Genomic DNA, 17,886 nt, shown 5'->3' on the forward strand with positions numbered 1-17,886 from the left:
CGGCTAAGCTTTAGTCTTTACAGAGGCAGCAAACAGTGAATAGTCAATCCTTCCTCAGGAACGACGTCACGTCCTGTGCTGCTGGTGTAAAGCATTGTGGGAACTGCTGAGGATGGCTAAAGCTAGTAGCAATGTTGGGGTTGTGGTGCAGGACTCTGCTCTGTTGCTGCACCCCGAACTGCTCTCCCGGGAATTCTTATTGCTCTCCCTGGAGCGGGTGAGGCGCCCTCACCATTAGTTGTCGCAATTGCACTATAGTTTCTTAGTGTCTCCTGTAGTTTTGTAAATTGTACCACTCTCAGTATGTACAGCTCATGTTTGATTGCACGACAGCTGCCTAATATTTAGCCGAGTGACTTGAGTGTTCTTCATTTAAAACTAGAAGCCCTCGCTGAGGCTGTTCATGTTGTGCAGAGGTGTCACTTTCCTAGTGTACTGCAAAATCGTGGCTTCCCCTCTGGAGGTCACAGAACGGTTTATTGGGGGTTCCAGTCTGAAAGACTTATTGATGTGCTGCCTTTGATGTACTGGGGACTAAAACTGACTGAAAGCTATAGCCACATTTTCATATAGTTCTGAGCTAAACCCAATCAAGTTTAACGTGCCATGGGAGGGGATGACCTTAGCCCCAATTAAACAACCTTGTTTTAGAGGGAATATAGACCCATCGTCTTTTAAAGGAATTATGTATAAAAATAAAAACTAGGTAAATAGACTGTGCAAAATAACAAAATGTTTCTAATATAGTTATTTAGGCAAAAATGTAATGTATAAAGGCTGGAGTGACTGGATGTCTAACATAATTGCCAGAACACTACTTCCTGCTTTTCAGCTCTCTTGGTTTTCATTGACTGGTTACCCTGGTGACCAAGCAGTAATCAGTGACTTGAGGTGAGGGGGGGCCACATGGGCCATAACTGTTGTTTCAATCTGAGCTGAATGCTGAGGATCAATTGTAAACTCACTGAACAGAAATGTACCATGTGGTCTCCTTCAAGTCACTGACTAACTCGGAGATAGAGAGCAGGAAGTAGTGTTCTGTTATGTTAGACATCCAGTCACTCCAGCCTTTATACATTACATTTTTGGCTAAATAACTATATTAGAAACACTTTTTATCTTGCACAGCCTATCTATTTACCCATTTTTTATTTTTACACTGAACTGTTCCTTTAAGTGGAAAATATATATGCCTGCTTTTTGACATGAGTTCATTTAGTTGGGTTTATGTAAAAAAAACTATATACATCTTGTCTGAATCTCAAATAAATAAATATAAATGTACTTTTTTTTTTTTTTTTTTTTTACACAGATTGAAATGGAACCATGATAGTTTATCTAAGTTTGCTGGGAGAAGTGTCCCAACCCCCTTAGCCAATGGATTCTGGGACTTGGATTCCTTGCTGTCTGTGCACCAACCAATATGTGTCAAATCCCAGAATCCATCACTTCAAAATGAAACAAGCTGAGGGAGGGGTTGCATTACACTGTCAGTCGAATGGGGTGGAAATGAGTCCCTCTGAGCAGAGTCAGACTATCATGGTTCCCTGGACGAATGAATAAATTGTTTTAAAGGAAAACTATACCCCCAAAATGAATGCATAAGTAACAGTTTATATCATATTAAGTGGTACATTACACCAAATACCAAAACTGTAACATATATTTCAGTAAATATTGCCCATTTACCATTTAGCCCCCATTTTATGATATTCTCTGTGCTGCCTCAGAGATCACCTGACCAGAAATACTACAGCTCTAACTGTAACAGGAAGAAGTGTGGAAGCAAAAGATATAACATTATTGACTCTTGACCTAGCATGTATAGTTTGTGTGCACCATGAATCATTGAATCCCAGGGGGCGACACTCCGTTCTTAAAATGGCAGCTTGCTATTTAGGATTACCCAGTGGAACATACTACTAAAAAAGTATATTATTATGAAAATAATATTTTTACATGAAGCAGGGTTTTGCATATGAGCTGTATATATATATATATATATATATATATATATATATATATATATATATATATATATATTCATATTTATAAATTGCATATAAATTCTTTATTGACACCAGTTTAATAACAGCTGCATGTGATGAACATGTCTATTTTGACTTGATTTTTAGCATGTGATTTCTTTTTGCAGATCCAAGTATTTTATTAGTAAAGCACTCCAACTACTGTATTAGTTTGTGTAGGACAGCAGTATTTCCACGACTGTTTTATAACATTATTTATTTATTTTATTATTATTTTCAACCTGGCCCATGATTAGCTTTGCACTGTTGGTAACACTGCATTTTTATCTTAGAGAAACATTCTAGTAGAAGACGCTTTAAGCAACAAAGAGAAGCTAACAGAGATATTTGTACAGCATGCTGTGCCTCTGCCACAGAGGGATTTACCCAGGAACCGATGGGGTAGAATGATGGAAATCAAGAGAGGAGAGAAGAAATTTTCCACTGTGCAAAAAAGGTAATTTGTATTACTAATGCAGGACCAGACTGGCAATCTGTGGGTTCTGGCAAATGCCAGAGGGGCTGCTATAAGTTGCCATAGACACTATATTTTGGGCTGGTGGGAGGCTGTTTGGGCTGCTGTGTGGGCTGTTTGGGCCTCTGTGTACCTGAAATGCCAGGGCCTATTTTGAATCTCAGTCCAGGCCTGTACTAATGTGCCCATGCCAAACAATCAATGTCTCCAAATGTGAAAATATTTGTAAGGCAGATACAAACTACTGAAAACCTGAAATATATTCCATAACTACTACAGTACTGTAAAGGCTATCATGTATCTTTGTGTATATAACTTCTAATGTAATATTTTGTATTGCCTCTTTATTGGATTTCGTCTACTGGTTGACCTAAAGCAAATATTTTCCCAGCCCAAGGGCCAAATAGTGTGAGATTTTCAGAGATGTTATAAAACACTAGTATTTGTAGGGCAGTTTTACAGTGAAAGTAGTATGTTCAGCAGTGAAAGTAGGATGTTAAGCTATTGGTGGCTGAACCAGTAAGAGGAATAAAAAATAAATACAAATTGTCTTATTTGTGAAGGGACAAAACTAGGGCTAGGCAAAAGAAACGTGTGCCTATAGCAGGAGGTGCTAGGCATGTACCTCTTCTGTCACCTACCCCTTGCTGGTGGTTGCCAGTGCACAAGTTTTGTCAGAAATAACCTTTTTACCATTGAGTCTGTGTCACTGGGCTCAGGATAGAGATTTAAGAATGTGTAGCTAAATATTATCGTCAGCTTTTATCATATGAGTAGCACTGAAAGTGTTTAATATGTTGTAATTAAATTTTTTTTTTTCTGCTTCTAGTGCTGGCACTGAATGTGCGAGAAAAAGACCCCCTATTGTATTTGATGGATGTTCAACCAGCACAAGCATAAAGGTGAAGAGAACAGAAAATGGAGATGCATCACAACGACTTAATCCCTCCCCCAAAGAGATTACAAATAGCGCACAAAACAGCAACCCTGCCCCCCGACTTGACTCCACCAGTCCAAACAAAGAGGCAAAGGTGGCCACAATTGACAATCATGGACAGCATGATAGTACACCAGTCACTGATAGAACAATCATTTCACCAAAAAGTGCCAACTTACAACAGCCTATGATCATGAATGCAGTAAAGCTAAAAAGGACTGCTCCAAAAGAAGAATCTGATGTGGCGGTATGTAAAGCCTTCTCCTTCGGATCTGAGATAGAAATAGCTAGAAATATTGTACATTATGTTTTGGGCTTCTGTACCAGTCCAAGGCCACCACAGCCCTTCAGCAGTAAAGATCTAAAGATGCCCCAGTAGCTCCCCATCTTCTTTTCTGCTGATTCACTGCACATGCTCTGTGCTGCTGTCAGTTACTGAGCTTAGGGACCAACTCACACTATACTGTACACATAGGGGCACATTTACTTAGCTCGAGTGAAGGAATAGAATAAAAAATACTTCGAATTTCGAAGTGTTTTTTTGGCTACTTCAACCATCGAATTGGCTACTTCGACCTTTGACTTCAAATCGAACGATTCGAACTAAAAATCGTTCGACTATTCGACCATTCGATAGTCGAAGTACTGTCTCTTTAAAAAAAGCTTCGACCCCCTACTACGCCACCTAAAACCTACCGAGCATCAATGTTAGCCTATGGGCAAGGTCCCCATAGGCTTTCCAAGGTTTTTTTGCTCGAAGAAATTTCGTTCGATCGATGGATTAAAATCCTACGAAACGTTCGATTAGAAGGATCTAATCGTTTGATCGAACGATTATTCCTTCGACCGAACGAATAGCGGTAAATCCTTCGACTTCAATATTCGGCTGGTGCAATAAATTCAGAATATAAAATATGACATTAATAGCCAAATTCAGTTTTAGAGTTTCATTCTCCTTTAAAGGAGACATTTAATTCGGAGGCTGTTAATGGTTGTTTAAAGGAGAAGGAAAGCTACGGAGGCATTTTATTGCCAATAGATTAGGTGCAATAGTGCAAGCTAGAATGCTATATTTATTCTGTAGAATGTTTTACCATACCTGAGTAAAAAGCTCTAGTATTAGCTGCAGTATTAACGTGGTGTGACATCACTTCTTGTCTGAGTCTCTCCCTGCTCTGGGCTCAGATTACAGTAGAGAAGGGGGGGGGGGAGAGGCACAAACTGAGCATGCTCTTGCCCAGGACAATGAGGTTTAAGCTGAAGGCAGGAAGTCTGATACAGAAGCCCATGTGTACACAATAGAAGGAAAGAAATGCAGTGTATCTTTTGACAGGGGACTCAGAGCAGCACTACTTTGGGGGTTTACTGGTATATTTAGATGGATCTTTCTGATAAGGCTTACTTAGTTTTAACCTTTTCTTCTCCTTTAAGTAATCTATAAATGGATGATAGCCTTAACTTATAAACAATGCATTTGTGTATTTTCAGAATGATACAATGCCAACTGAAGCAAAAAGGAAGATCCAACATGTTACCTGGCCTTAGCTCTTACAATGTGGAATGTCCTCTTCCTGGTTAGGAAGAAAAATATGGCATATCAATATGGGACTTTATGTGCTCTTTGCAGGTCATGCAATGACTGGGGCCATAGCTGTTTGCCAATAGAGTACATTTCTTATTACCATGGCCTTCTGTGTGTCAACAACAATGTGTATCACCATGAGTATTTATTGTGGGGTATGTGTGGCTGGGGGTGAGATTTTTACAAGCCCCATTAATACAACTTTAGTATTTATTTATTCATTCACTGATTGTGCAGTGGATCCTGGGAGGAAAGAAACACTGTCCTATGAAACAAAACTGGAGCAGAGTATTTTTTCTGTTTTTATCAGATATTTGGATGACTGTCTACGTATTATGTTTCAGAAAATATATGGTTTGTTAATAAGACTTGTAGATTTCTTAACGTATCTGAGCACTTTCAGCTCTACATTGTTTACATTTTAAAAAATAACAAACTGAATGAAAATGAAATAAAAAGATCTCAGTGTTGTATAAATAAACACTGTCTTGATAAAAATCATCACTTAAAGATCTTTCTGCTCTGAGCGGATAAAAGTTTCCCCAATAAGTTTTATGCCCTGCACTGAAGGTAGGGTTTTATATTATTTTAAGGTTGCCACCTTCATTGGCTTTATCATTTACATATGATTTATTGCTATATTTAATCCAATTTAAGCATCAGGGATTACACAACTTCTTATTTGCATTTGCTAAAACTGGAAAATGAATAAAATTTTTGTACTGGCAGCAAAATAGCAATGTAAGGGCTCTTACTCACTGGCGTTCTGACCTGCGCTCCCCTGCGTTCCGTTTTTTGGCGTTCAGCCGCAGGGGAGCGCAGGAATAGACGCATGTCATTATTTCAAATGGGGCTGTACTCACTCAGGCGCGTGTAGGCGCCGAACGCAGGAAAAATGCAGCATGTTGCGTCTCAACCTGCGTTCGGCGCCTACACGTGCCTGAGTGGTTAATGGTTTCTTTAGGGTCCCCAGCCTTAAAGAAACCATATCAAGACATTGTGTAACTACTCTTACTTCTTGGTTCTATCAGTGTTAATATGAGAATATAGCACAAGGCAGCTCTCCTGTTCATCATTTGTTTTCTGCTGGGCACATACCTGGCCTTTTTGTTAACTAGAGGCATTAAAAACGAAAAGCTTTCTTCAGCAATTCAGATTAATTAATAGACGACAGGACTTATTTTTAATTGTAAACATTCATCCAATTTCTTTCCATAGGTATAAAAATAGGCTACAGAACATGTCTGACACTGGATAACATAAATGTGTATATGCATTCAAGTGCTATCCAGGAACCAACAAGGATTAACCATGAGTAAAAATCTGAATAGTAGATAGCCCAAATTTTATGGTTTTTCAATTAGTGCAGATTTATGTAATGGAGATATGCTTTGTGGGTTTGCAACTGTAACATTATATCTATATATATCTATATATAGATATAGATATATATATATATATATAGATAGATATATATAGATAGATAGATAGATAGATATATAGAGATAGATAGAGAGATAGAGATAGAGAGAGATAGAGATAGAGAGATAGATAGAGAGATAGATAGAGATAGAGAGATATATATATATATAGAGATAGAGATATATATATAGAGATATATATATATATAGAGATATATATATATATATATATATATATATATATATATATATACAGTAGATATATATCTATATATAATACACAAAAGCCATGAATATCTTGTAAATTATATCCTTATAAACGGTGAGTAGTGATGTCATCAGTTATAAACGGTGAGTAGTGATGTAATTTCTGTCACATGACTCACTAAAATTTGTGTATTATAATTAATAAAGTACCCCCAGTTGTAAAATATGAGGATATTGTAAGTTACCTCGGAGTTCCATGACCTGTATAAAAACACTCGGCCTTCGGCCTCGTGTTTTTATATGGTCATGAAACTCCTCGGTAACTTATAATATCCTTATATTTTACAAGAGGGGGTACTTTATTCACTATATATCTATCCAGTATCATTATTTTTTGTGTTCATGGCAGTTCGCATGAAAATAATGAAAGCATAGCTACCTGCAAAAATACCACAAGGGGGAGCAATAGTATTAACAATAATATAAGCCCTGATGAACATATGAAAAATGCCTTTGTTTTCAAATGGAATGATGTGGGTGGAATGATACCTCTTATTTGGCACAGATGGATGAAATTGTAAGCGTTGAACTTCAGATTACAGTTCAGATTTTCTCCCATGAAAAGTTCAAATCAGCCTCCAACATTCCATCTCTTTAAAATGGTGAGGTCCTGGTGTCATGCAAACACTATAAAACCTATTTGTTGTAGCTATTTAGTTTTCTGCTATTATTACACCAATACACACACAAGAGGGAATGCTTTAGGGCTCTTACACATGAGTTTTGCGGCCTGTACTCCCCTGCGTTCCGGTGGACCTCACCACCCCAGACCCGATCCCCACCTGCGCTCCACTAAACCTCTGATCTCTCTATGCTCTTCTCTCTCTATGCTCGTTCAGAGGAGTGCAAGTGGCGTCGGCCCCTGTGGGGGGGGGGGGCATGGTGGGGGTCTTGTTGCGGTTACGTCTCATGTACGGGTTCCCAAATATGGACCCATGCATTACTCTACACCACGTAGTCAAGGAAGTTATCAGTAGAAAAAAAGAGGCTGCTCTGATGTTCTTATGCTTTGAAAAAAGTTAGAAACCTTTCTCAAATCTTTCCAAATCAGAAGAACATCAGAGCAGCCTTGTTGTTCTCCTGACAACTCTATTGACTATTGGTGGTAAGACTGGTTGGAAACTGACCAGCAGGTGGAGCTGTTGTGACAAAATTCATTCATATTAACAGTACATGTATCTCTCAATTAAAATTAAAAAAAAAAAATTATAAATGCACATTGTAAAAGTGTGCATCAGATTTACATTTATTTATTTTAAATGTTTACTTATCCTTTAAGCCATTTTACAATGGATTGAAATTGTAATCGCATGTTTAAAGAAGCAGCTTGTGTTTTAATACGATGTTAGTCACACAATGTTTTTAAATGTGTTTAAGGTGAAATAAGGAACTGAACTGTGTTTATAGCACTGTAATGTCATTTTGTAATTAAATGTCTGACATTTTAAATGAATTAAATAGAAAACATGGAAACCAATTTCTACTCAATGTCAGCACAGAGATGTTTAGTTTTCTCATGGCTTCATGTACCAGACGTTTCTAATTTAATAGAACCTATTGCCATACATATGGAAAACAGGGTTTCATTGTGCAAAGAGCTGAAAATGCTGTTTATATGATGGGGTTGGTGGTTGCATCAGGCTCTGTGGCTACATTTCATCAACATGGACTGGGCATCTTGTTAGAAGTTTGAAAGGAGAATGGATGATGAGATTGCAAGAAAACCTGATATGGCTCAAGTACAAAAAAAAAAGATTATTTGAAAATAATTATCACTGAGTAAAATCACTCCAGAGCAGGCTTAAATAAGTCCTAAAACTGTTACCAGGGCTTGCGTTGGCACTGGACCTCAGCCCATGATTGACAAGTGCAGACAGTTCTACGTAACTGCATATGTCCCAATCACAGGGTCCAGCTACCCCATCCCCCAGTTTTACACCAGATTTAGTCACAAGTGTCCCGCAATGGGCTGGGGAGATTGGGTGGATTCACTATATATTTACCATATAGGCAACCTTGGGCTGCCTTTCTAAAGCTGTCACCCCAGGCATGGGCCCTTGGGCGTCTTAATGATAAATGTGTTATTCAGACATTGTACCAAGGTGTTGTCAACCTTGAAGTGAGTACAGAATAATATAGTATATATTTTGTTGCAGATACTATTATATATCAGTATCAATGTGTAATGCGCTATACACAGACTGCGTTCCATTGCTATCATAACTCACCATCTCACACATATGACCACATTTAGAAGCTGATAGGCCACCCCTCCTTGCAGCATATAAACTACATACACCAATAACTATATGAATTGTAGATTTAGTATCACTATAGCCATGGATATCCTGCTTGTCCAAGAAATCATCCAAGCTCCTCTTAAAGACATTAACAGAATCAGCCCTCACAACATCATCCGTCAGTGCATTCCACAACCTCACTGTAAAGAACCACCTACACTGCTTCAAATGAAAGTTCTTTTCATTCTAAAAGGGTGTGGTGCAGTGATCCTCTTTATGGTAAGGGTATACCACTAGTTGTCTACGCAAAAGTTAATTTATGTTCCTCTTGGTCCTACCCATTGAGGCATATTTTTATTAAAGGGTGACATTAGGGCTTACTACAGTCTGTTAGATGCAATTCTACCACTCATTTCACCAGTAAAATATGTCTTTAAAAAAATCCCATCAAAACGAGAGCAGCAGAATTTTACTCGGGAACATGGCTTCACTTGTAAATATAATATATATATATATGTATATAAAACAGTAGCCAAAGTGTGTTTAAAACATTTTATATATATCTATATATATATATATATATATATCTATACTTTTTTAAGTATACAGTATGTATGGCATTAGCGCACAAAGGATTTTGACTGATGACACTTACTATTGATAACCAAGGCCAATTTCTTAAGGAAATAACCACGAGCAGACCACACAATTCTCACCTGAGCAGTGCACGTAGGAGCCATTTCCTTTATTATTAAGGTTAGTGATTTATTCTTTTCCACATTTTGTAAGTTAGACTTTTCCACACTATTATATGACATAGGTAATTTCTAAATTATTGCAATTGCAGGTAAAGTTGCTGTACCGTGTTAGCCAGTAAAAATGTTACAGGGCAACCCTTTTGAAATAAAAAATAACAAAAGTGGTAGAAAGGTGATACCTTTATTGGCTAACTAATTTAATTATAGCAAGCTTTCAGAACATTTTAGTTCCTTTTTCAAGCTGATTTGAACCACTGACCCAGGCTAGGTCCCCCGCCCAGACCACCCCCTCTCTTGTGATCACAAATGGAAAGTTCAGGATGAGGTAGGTGAAAGGTACAAGGGATGGTGAGGATTTCAGACACCAGAAGGAGGGCCCTTGAGTTTGTAATCCCTGGTCGGCTACCCCGCCCCCCTCCCGTAAGTGCATGCATGTGCGAGTGTGCATGCGCCATTATAGAAGAGATGGGAGAGCAATGATGCGGAGGGGAAGGGCAATGGAAGTAGGGGCGAGTGACAGAGGGAGGGGAGAGTGATAGAGGGGAGGGGAGGGGAGAGGAGGATGGCGAGAGCAGCAGGGGAGCAAACCTGAACTAGGGGAAGGCAGAAGACCTTTGAACAGGTACCTGCTCAGCGCCCCTAAATCGCTGCGCCCTAGGCAGGTGCTTCTTCTGCTTACCCCTAGTTCTGGCCATGGCCCCAGATGCCCCAGTCTGACCCTGTTGGGTATTATCATAAATATTGGTTTATTTTAGGTATAGGGTCAAAAGTTTGTTGTGATCCTAGATGGTTGACCCATTTCCTAAACCTTCTGCAACCATCAAAATGTGAGTTTCAGCAAGTGTCCATTTGAAATTATTCAGTGTTTTAATGTTGGCCCACTGCCCAGATTCAACAGCCACAAAGCCAGATAGGTGGATTCCTGATTTTGGGAGGCCCAGAGACAAGTGGAACAGTAAGTTCCGGTATGCATTGCAGTTAGCAGGATTACACAGCACCATGTCTGACACTGCTTTTGTGAAAAGTCAATGAAAACACTTGAATTGTACAGAGCAGAGAGATGACATCAAGTAGTCAGGAAAAAAACAACACCTGTGTTCAACATGAATTGTTTTGAAAAAAATATATAAATGTAATATTGAAATATACATTTAAATCATAAAAATCTGTTAATAATTGGTGTTAATTTTTATGCCTTTAAGAAATAATATCAAAGGCTATTGTGATACTAAACTCTATAGTTAGTATAGATATGGGTATATATAATTTGTGTGAAAGTATGGAGGGGTGTGTGTATGGATGCTGGGTTTTCATTTGGAGGGGTTGAACTTGATGGACTTTGTCTTTTTTCAACCTAATTTTACTATGTAACTATATATGCATGTTAAAAATTAAGAAAGAATCAGTGTAACTATAAAATTTTGCTTTCTGTCCCATTATTCCCTGCTGTAAAATAATTACCTCCTTATTTATTGTGCATTTACAGTACTAGAAGAATGGTGGTCAAAACTAAAGAGGCACCAACTGCGGGCCTGACTCCATGTGAATCCAAAGGCAATAAATGGGTTTGTTCTGTGTGAAGCTTTTCATTTGGCCCATTCTTTGGGGTGGGAAAGTTCATATTAGAATGTTTAAGGGACAGATAAAATACATTTTTAATTTATTAGTTTCATATGGAACACAGATGCATTAAACCTTGTAATGATTTAACACATGCACATTTGCTAATAAAACATTTTATACAATTAAAATTTAATTTAGGCAGATATTGCACAGGTATTGGGTATGACAGGTTCATTTAATGCAGGATTAGCTGCACACCCCATTTCACAAGCACACACATTTATACTAAACTGTATCTGAAATGTATTGTGATAAAGAGCACATCCACATTTATTTACATAGATATTACTAATCCCTATCTTTGAGCAATAATAAATCAGCCCCTAGTGATTATATTAATATCACAAATAGTCAAATTAATAACAGCAATAACAGTACTTTAGAAAACAAAATGCAATGTAGGGAAATGTTTCCTCCAACTGTTGATTTGTTGTGCTCATCTGATTAAGGCACCTCATGGTATTGATGCCTTGATAAATGTTGAATGCTGGTGTTTTTGATGGTAGGGGGAACACAGAAACCTAGAACCTTAAAGTGGGCTGCAAGGGAGTGTTCACTCAAGTGAGATTCAAAAGACAACATACAGAAGGAGAAGGAAATAATGAGTGCATGTGCAACGAGCTAAGAGAGTACCCTCTATATTGCTATACAGGTATCAGTATCAATGATCTCTTCTTATCTTGAAGAGAGAAAAAGTGTACATAGAATAACACCTTGACTTATATATATATATATATATATATATATATATATATATATATACAGCAGTTATAAACTGGGCTTTTCCCAGTCTAACAAAAGCTAACTCGGTTTTTTCTTTTAATAATCACTGCTGCTTTAAAACACACTGCACAACTGAGTGGATGATTTGACAGTGTGTGCAAGAAATAAATATAGATCACATGGAAACAGTGGACAATTACAATTTTCTAATGTGATTAATCTGTTACTGGTATGTGATAAGCAAGCTTCTAAACATAATCTTTTTCTGCTTATCATTGGGAGTAAAATCCTGAACTATAAAGTCCTTGAAATGACCCATTTCTAGGTGAACCTGTCACCTAGATAAAATATAGGCTACAACATATATTAGCCTAGTTGCCCAAGGTTTGAAGGAATGTGGGCCACCCTAAAGTCCTACTTTTGTCTTAATGTTTTCCTGCTCCTTTAACCAGATGCTACAGGAAAGGCAGCAATGAAAAATGTATTGCATATTCCTGCATTTAAAATGACTCCAAAACTCTGCACATGTGACAACTAGAAACTGATTGGAACCCAAAAGACTGGTCAGTATTGGCAAATACATTCACTGTAAAGTTTTCAGTATAGTGCATTCAGTGTCAAAAGTCTCTTTCTGCTAAACTTATCACAATGTGCAGTTTTACCATAAAGTATTCCATAACCCGCAAGCCTACACTTTTGCAATGATATGTTATGTAGATGGCCTGAGAATGAAATGTTAACCCTTGAGAGATACATGTTAAATTATCTATATTTGATTTAATTGAAAAAAAGCATATGATATATTTATGAGAATATAATATATATGATGTCATGTCTTGGTATGTCGATTCATGTATTCCTTTTTTAAACTATATGTCTTTGCCACATTCAGGGCAAAGAATCTCATCTCTTTCTGTAAGGAAACCACGTCCAACCAAGGAAATAGCACACTTCTTGCAATTAAAGCAATCGCTATGCCACTGACGTTCTTCAAAAGAGATATACTTGGCTCCTCCAAGCCCTAAGAAAAGAGAAATAAAAAAAGTAAGTATGAACACAGGTAGTATGGCATTAATAGTGCAGTATGTGATTATCATTATTATTTACATATACTTGTCAAGCGTCAACATAATCCACATTTTAATATAATGCATCTACTAGGAATATAATAGCATTTATTACAGCTACAATTACAAATTAGTAATTACAATTGCTTATTACACCTAGGAACACATGTACTTCTGTCTACAGAAATATATGTCTTGGGTGGCTTGAGATATTCTGATAGGCTTACTCTATTTTCATTTGTGGAAGTAAATTGAAAAGCATTACTTATTAGGTTCATAGATAGATGATCGATAGAAGATAGATAGATGATCGATAGATAGATGATCGATAGATAGATCGATAGATAGATAGATAGAAAACCATAGGTCTTAAATTTACTACTGATGATTTCATATATGGCTCCATATGGCTCCAGTAACTAATGGTCTATATGTAATGCCACTTTATGGAATAAAACACTAGTTTAGTCATGTGTGTGCCAAATATTTGATTATAGTCATCTGTGCCATTACACATTTATTTATCACTTTCTTTTATTTGCTTCATTGATACTATTAGCAATTGAAAATATAATATAAAATGTTAATAATGTAACATATGTACCACTTATAGGGTTGGTGCATCCAGCGCATTTCTTGGCATACAGGTTGCAGAAGCAATTCAGACAGTAGGCAAATTCATCACGAGAGGTGAAGCGTTGACCAGATAGCGGTTTCTTGCATCCTGTACAAACAAAGCATTCCTTATGCCAAGGCTGGTCTCGGTATGTAACACCTCCTGTAGTGATGGCCTATATGGCAAGAAAAGCAAAAAAATAAAAAAATACAAAACATTCAACACGGTAGAAAGAAAATAATATTACTAGTGCTGAAAAAATACAGAGATGTTGAAAAAAGTCAAAGTCTATAATGATGCACAATGTTTGAGTGTTGTTATACAGGTCACTGAACTCTAAGGTGACTTTTAATATCCTTATATTTTCTAGAATGCATTATTTCTTATAATAGATATACAAATATGGTAGTAATTATTCAATAAATGGGTATTTTTATTAAGTATTCTGTGAGTTATTTTTTTTATCATTGACGTATCTTGTTTGCTCATAAGTTTGCTTTCTTTTGCGAGTTTTGTCATTCTGGGAGAAGCATTTATCTTTCAGTAGAAGATCATAGGGTTTTATTGTTTCTATGTGTTGTTCTTTTCATTAGGCTTTGTTTCACTGCTATTGTGCTCTCTAAAATAATAGTTATGGCATGTCCAATACCTTTTTGCACTGGGCACAATGCATTGCAAATTGTTTTTCATAGCATTGCACACAGAAATTCTGATTATCCTTTGGAATAAAGCTTTTTGTCCCAATGGGTTGTTGGCAACGGGAACAAATGAAGCAGGTCTCATGCCAGCTGTTACCTTTATACTCCATCTTGCGAGTTCCTGTAACACAGGAGGTAAAATTAAAGTAGGAGGCCAAGACAAATGTTCATTGACTCTATACTGTAAATGATGTGACCAATTTATATCAGTAAAGCACTGCAGAATATGTCAGCCCTATATAAATAAAGGATACTGATAATAATAATAATAAGGTATACATTGCATCTGTTTCCGTAATTAAAATAGAACAAACACGTGGACAAAAAATACAACAATATTTACAAATGGCCCATACAATATTTTATGTTTGCACATCATGTCAGTTTGGTAACTATAGCCAATGTTTGTAGCCATTCAGCTTTTTAAAAAGGGAATGGTTTACAGGTGTATGTTAATGGACTGGGGGTTAAAAGCTCCCTGCTTTCTCACTGCTTCCGAGTGTGTATTTGCATAAGCTGTGTTAAATTTTATAAAGTTAATTACCTTTGAAGGATGTTAGAAGGCTGCAGCCTTGGGAATAGTGGGAGGAGACTGGGAAGCTAGTCTCTCTGTGTGTGTGAAATAAAGATGGTGAACTGATAACAGCCTGTCTGCATTACTGAGATATAACAAAGAGTTAAGGGTAAGTGCACTGTTGGTTTTACTATTCAGTCACACTGTTTTCTGGGGGACTTGATTTTAAAGGGCATGTAAAGGCAAAAAACTAAAATCCCATTTTTACTTTCTTTAATGAAAAAGAATCCTATCTCCAATATATTTTAATTAAAAAATGTGTACCATTTTTATAAGAAAACTGACTGTATGCAGTGAAATTCTCCCTTCATTTACTGCAGTGGAAAGGAATTGTCAGACAGTGCCTAACTGCTCTGCAGGGAAACAATCATACTTATGAAGAGCAGGGGTAGCCCCCCCCCCCACATTACTTCCCAGCCATGCAGAACTGAATCAGCTTTGTTTGTTTCCCTGTAGAGCAGTCGGCGACTGTGTAAGAATTTATATTGGATTTTATATTTGCCTTTACATCCCCTTTACTGTTTCCAACTCCAGCTGCAGTGACAAAGATCATGGAGCCAGATCTGAACAGATTAACTGGGATTCTCATTGAAGGATTATTTTGCTGCAGCCACTGGTTCTGCAGAGTTGGAGAAAGTTTGTATTAAACATTACAAAAACTATAAAATCCACATTAGATTATATGACAACACAGGACCCAGTGCAGTCTGCATATTCTGTTTATTAATCAGTCTTGCTGTATCGGCTTCTGGCAGATATTATTTGACTTGTGCTGTTTTGATAATTTATGACGATCCCTAAGCAGTCTTAGTCTTAGTCTTGCAAAGATGTTTAACAAAGTAACAAGATGGTGACCCCCTTTGGCCAACTTTGAAAGCATAAATCATTTGTTTGATTAGGCTTGTGGTGCTGTAAGTTCATGTTTATGTTTAGTATACAAAATACAGCATTTCTAGCCTTAGTGTATTTTAGATTTTACTTCCCCTTTAAATGCACTACATACTTAGAATGCTAATGGATAGTGTAGGACTAATGTACAATGAGGCCTTGACGTGGCATGTGAGCTTACATAATTTGGCCATATTTTGGTACTAACACCTCATTTTTTTTGTAACAATTATTTTTAAAAGCAAACCGTGCGCAGACTATTTTTCTCTCTATGTCAGTTTGGTAGTTAAACAGTGGCCCTAGCGAAAAGGCCCGAAGTTGAATAAGACACAGGAATAATGGGATCTTGCCTAAATAAGTAAGAAAGCCTTATTAATAATATTACTTTTGACTGTGTGGTAATGAATGTTAAATTTCAAAGTACATTTGGAAAAAAAAATAGTGGACCTTCAGCATAACTAGCTTTTGTTGCCCAGTACATGGTCTGAGCTAATCTAACAAAGCTACTAGTTTCATTTATTTCATGCCGCCACCACTGATACTCTTGTCTGTTGAAACGTAAATAAAAATCATTTTATATATATATATATATATATATATATATATATATATATATATATATATATATATATATATATATATATATATATATATATAATATTCAATAAATACTATTATATTATATTATATTATATTATATTATATTATAGATTATATTATATTCAATAATGTCATTGTTGTTTAACAAAGGCAAATTGGCTAAAACACGCATACATTGACAAGTACTATAAGAAAAGTGCTGGAATATTTAGTGACAACATTTGCTCTCATCCAAATTGATGTTTGATTTCTGTCATTACTGAATGAACTAGCAGTATATATACAAATCAATTTTGGACTGACCCATTAGGGCACCAGGAAATTTCCCAGTGGGTCTTTCTGTTCATGCAACTGTTTTTGTCTCAACTAGTATCATCCTCAGTAAAGCAAAAGTGAAGAAAATATTTAATGATGAGGGTCAGAAGAACGTCAATAAAGAGAGGAAGTAAAACAGTTTGGACACTGGGTGCAAATTTTAATGCAGGTTATCAAACTGTGGTTATTTCCCCCTCTAGGTTGACAGAAAGCTGTGGCTAGGGGACGCAAAGGTGAGGTAAGGTGAGGAGGAAAGTTTGCTTTTTTCCTTCTAGATTCTCCTGGAAGCCCGCAAGAACGTTATTATAGGGTAGAGTATGGTGGACACTTATTTGCTGTTATAGATTCTCGTGGAACTATTTCTGATCTGCTGATACAATGTTTCATAATCCAATAATAATAATATATCTATGACACTGTTATAAGCAAAGGGGGGGCACCAAAAAAGACTTAAAACCAACTAACATTCCACTTGCACCCCAGTTCGAAAATGTCTGTAATGAAAAATGAGAACATTGTACCAAATTACATGGTGTATAGTATGTTATACTAGCAGAAGCCAATAAGTATACTGTAAATAGCTGAAAATGTCTGTAATGAAAAATGAGAACATTGTACCAAATTACATGGTGTATAGTATGTTATACTAGCAGAAGCCAATAAGTATACAGGGCTTCAGGAAATGCACTCTTACCTCTAATCTCATATAAAGTAGACTTATACTAAGCTTTAAATAGCATTCTAGCACAAGCTAATAATGTGTGTGCTAATATGTGATCAATATAGTTCTCCTAAATTAGAACAAATGATGTATAGAATTCTTCAGCAACTAAGATCCCCATCACAGCACTATTACACCAGCTGGCTGGTAACTGCAGGCTCCTCATTTCATTTCAGTTATAAAAAGGAATATTTCTAATGAGTGCTTAAGGATTGCAAACTACAATTTATGTTTGAACTATGTAACTGATTTCCTTGTTAGAAATAAGCTCCCCTGTATTGTCCCACTCAAATAAAAAAGAAAATGTAATCTACTATATATAACCCAGCAGGTCTGTACCGGACATGCTACAGC

The 17,886-nt window shown here is 36.7% G+C and overlaps 2 protein-coding genes across 4 annotated transcripts in view; one reads left to right on the forward strand and one right to left on the reverse strand.

Moving 5' to 3' along the window:
- Positions 1-85: 85 nt before the first annotated feature.
- Positions 86-6,181, forward strand: c2orf49.S (chromosome 2 open reading frame 49 S homeolog). Its single transcript, XM_018249788.2, has 4 exons — positions 86-217; positions 2,321-2,484; positions 3,332-3,686; positions 4,928-6,181. Exons 1-4 carry the CDS (start codon positions 113-115, stop codon positions 4,982-4,984), a joined length of 681 nt encoding a protein of 226 aa, XP_018105277.1. The 5' UTR covers positions 86-112; the 3' UTR covers positions 4,985-6,181.
- A 5,174-nt stretch (positions 6,182-11,355) lies between these two features.
- The window catches only part of fhl2.S (four and a half LIM domains 2 S homeolog), a 32,734-nt gene continuing 26,203 nt past the window's right edge, over positions 11,356-17,886 (reverse strand). For all 3 annotated transcript variants that reach the window (XM_018249789.2, XM_041584209.1, XM_041584210.1), the window contains exons 4-6: positions 14,386-14,555; positions 13,725-13,911; positions 11,356-13,074 (exon numbers count right to left, since the gene is read on the reverse strand). In XM_018249789.2, coding sequence (XP_018105278.1) covers positions 12,923-13,074; positions 13,725-13,911; positions 14,386-14,555 — 509 coding nt within the window. In that variant the 3' untranslated portion in view covers positions 11,356-12,922. The remainder of the gene's footprint in view (positions 13,075-13,724; positions 13,912-14,385; positions 14,556-17,886) is intronic.

Source organism: Xenopus laevis, chromosome 2S (genome assembly GCF_017654675.1).
Source record: "Xenopus laevis strain J_2021 chromosome 2S, Xenopus_laevis_v10.1, whole genome shotgun sequence".
In the NCBI taxonomy this organism is placed as follows: domain Eukaryota; kingdom Metazoa; phylum Chordata; class Amphibia; order Anura; family Pipidae; genus Xenopus; species Xenopus laevis.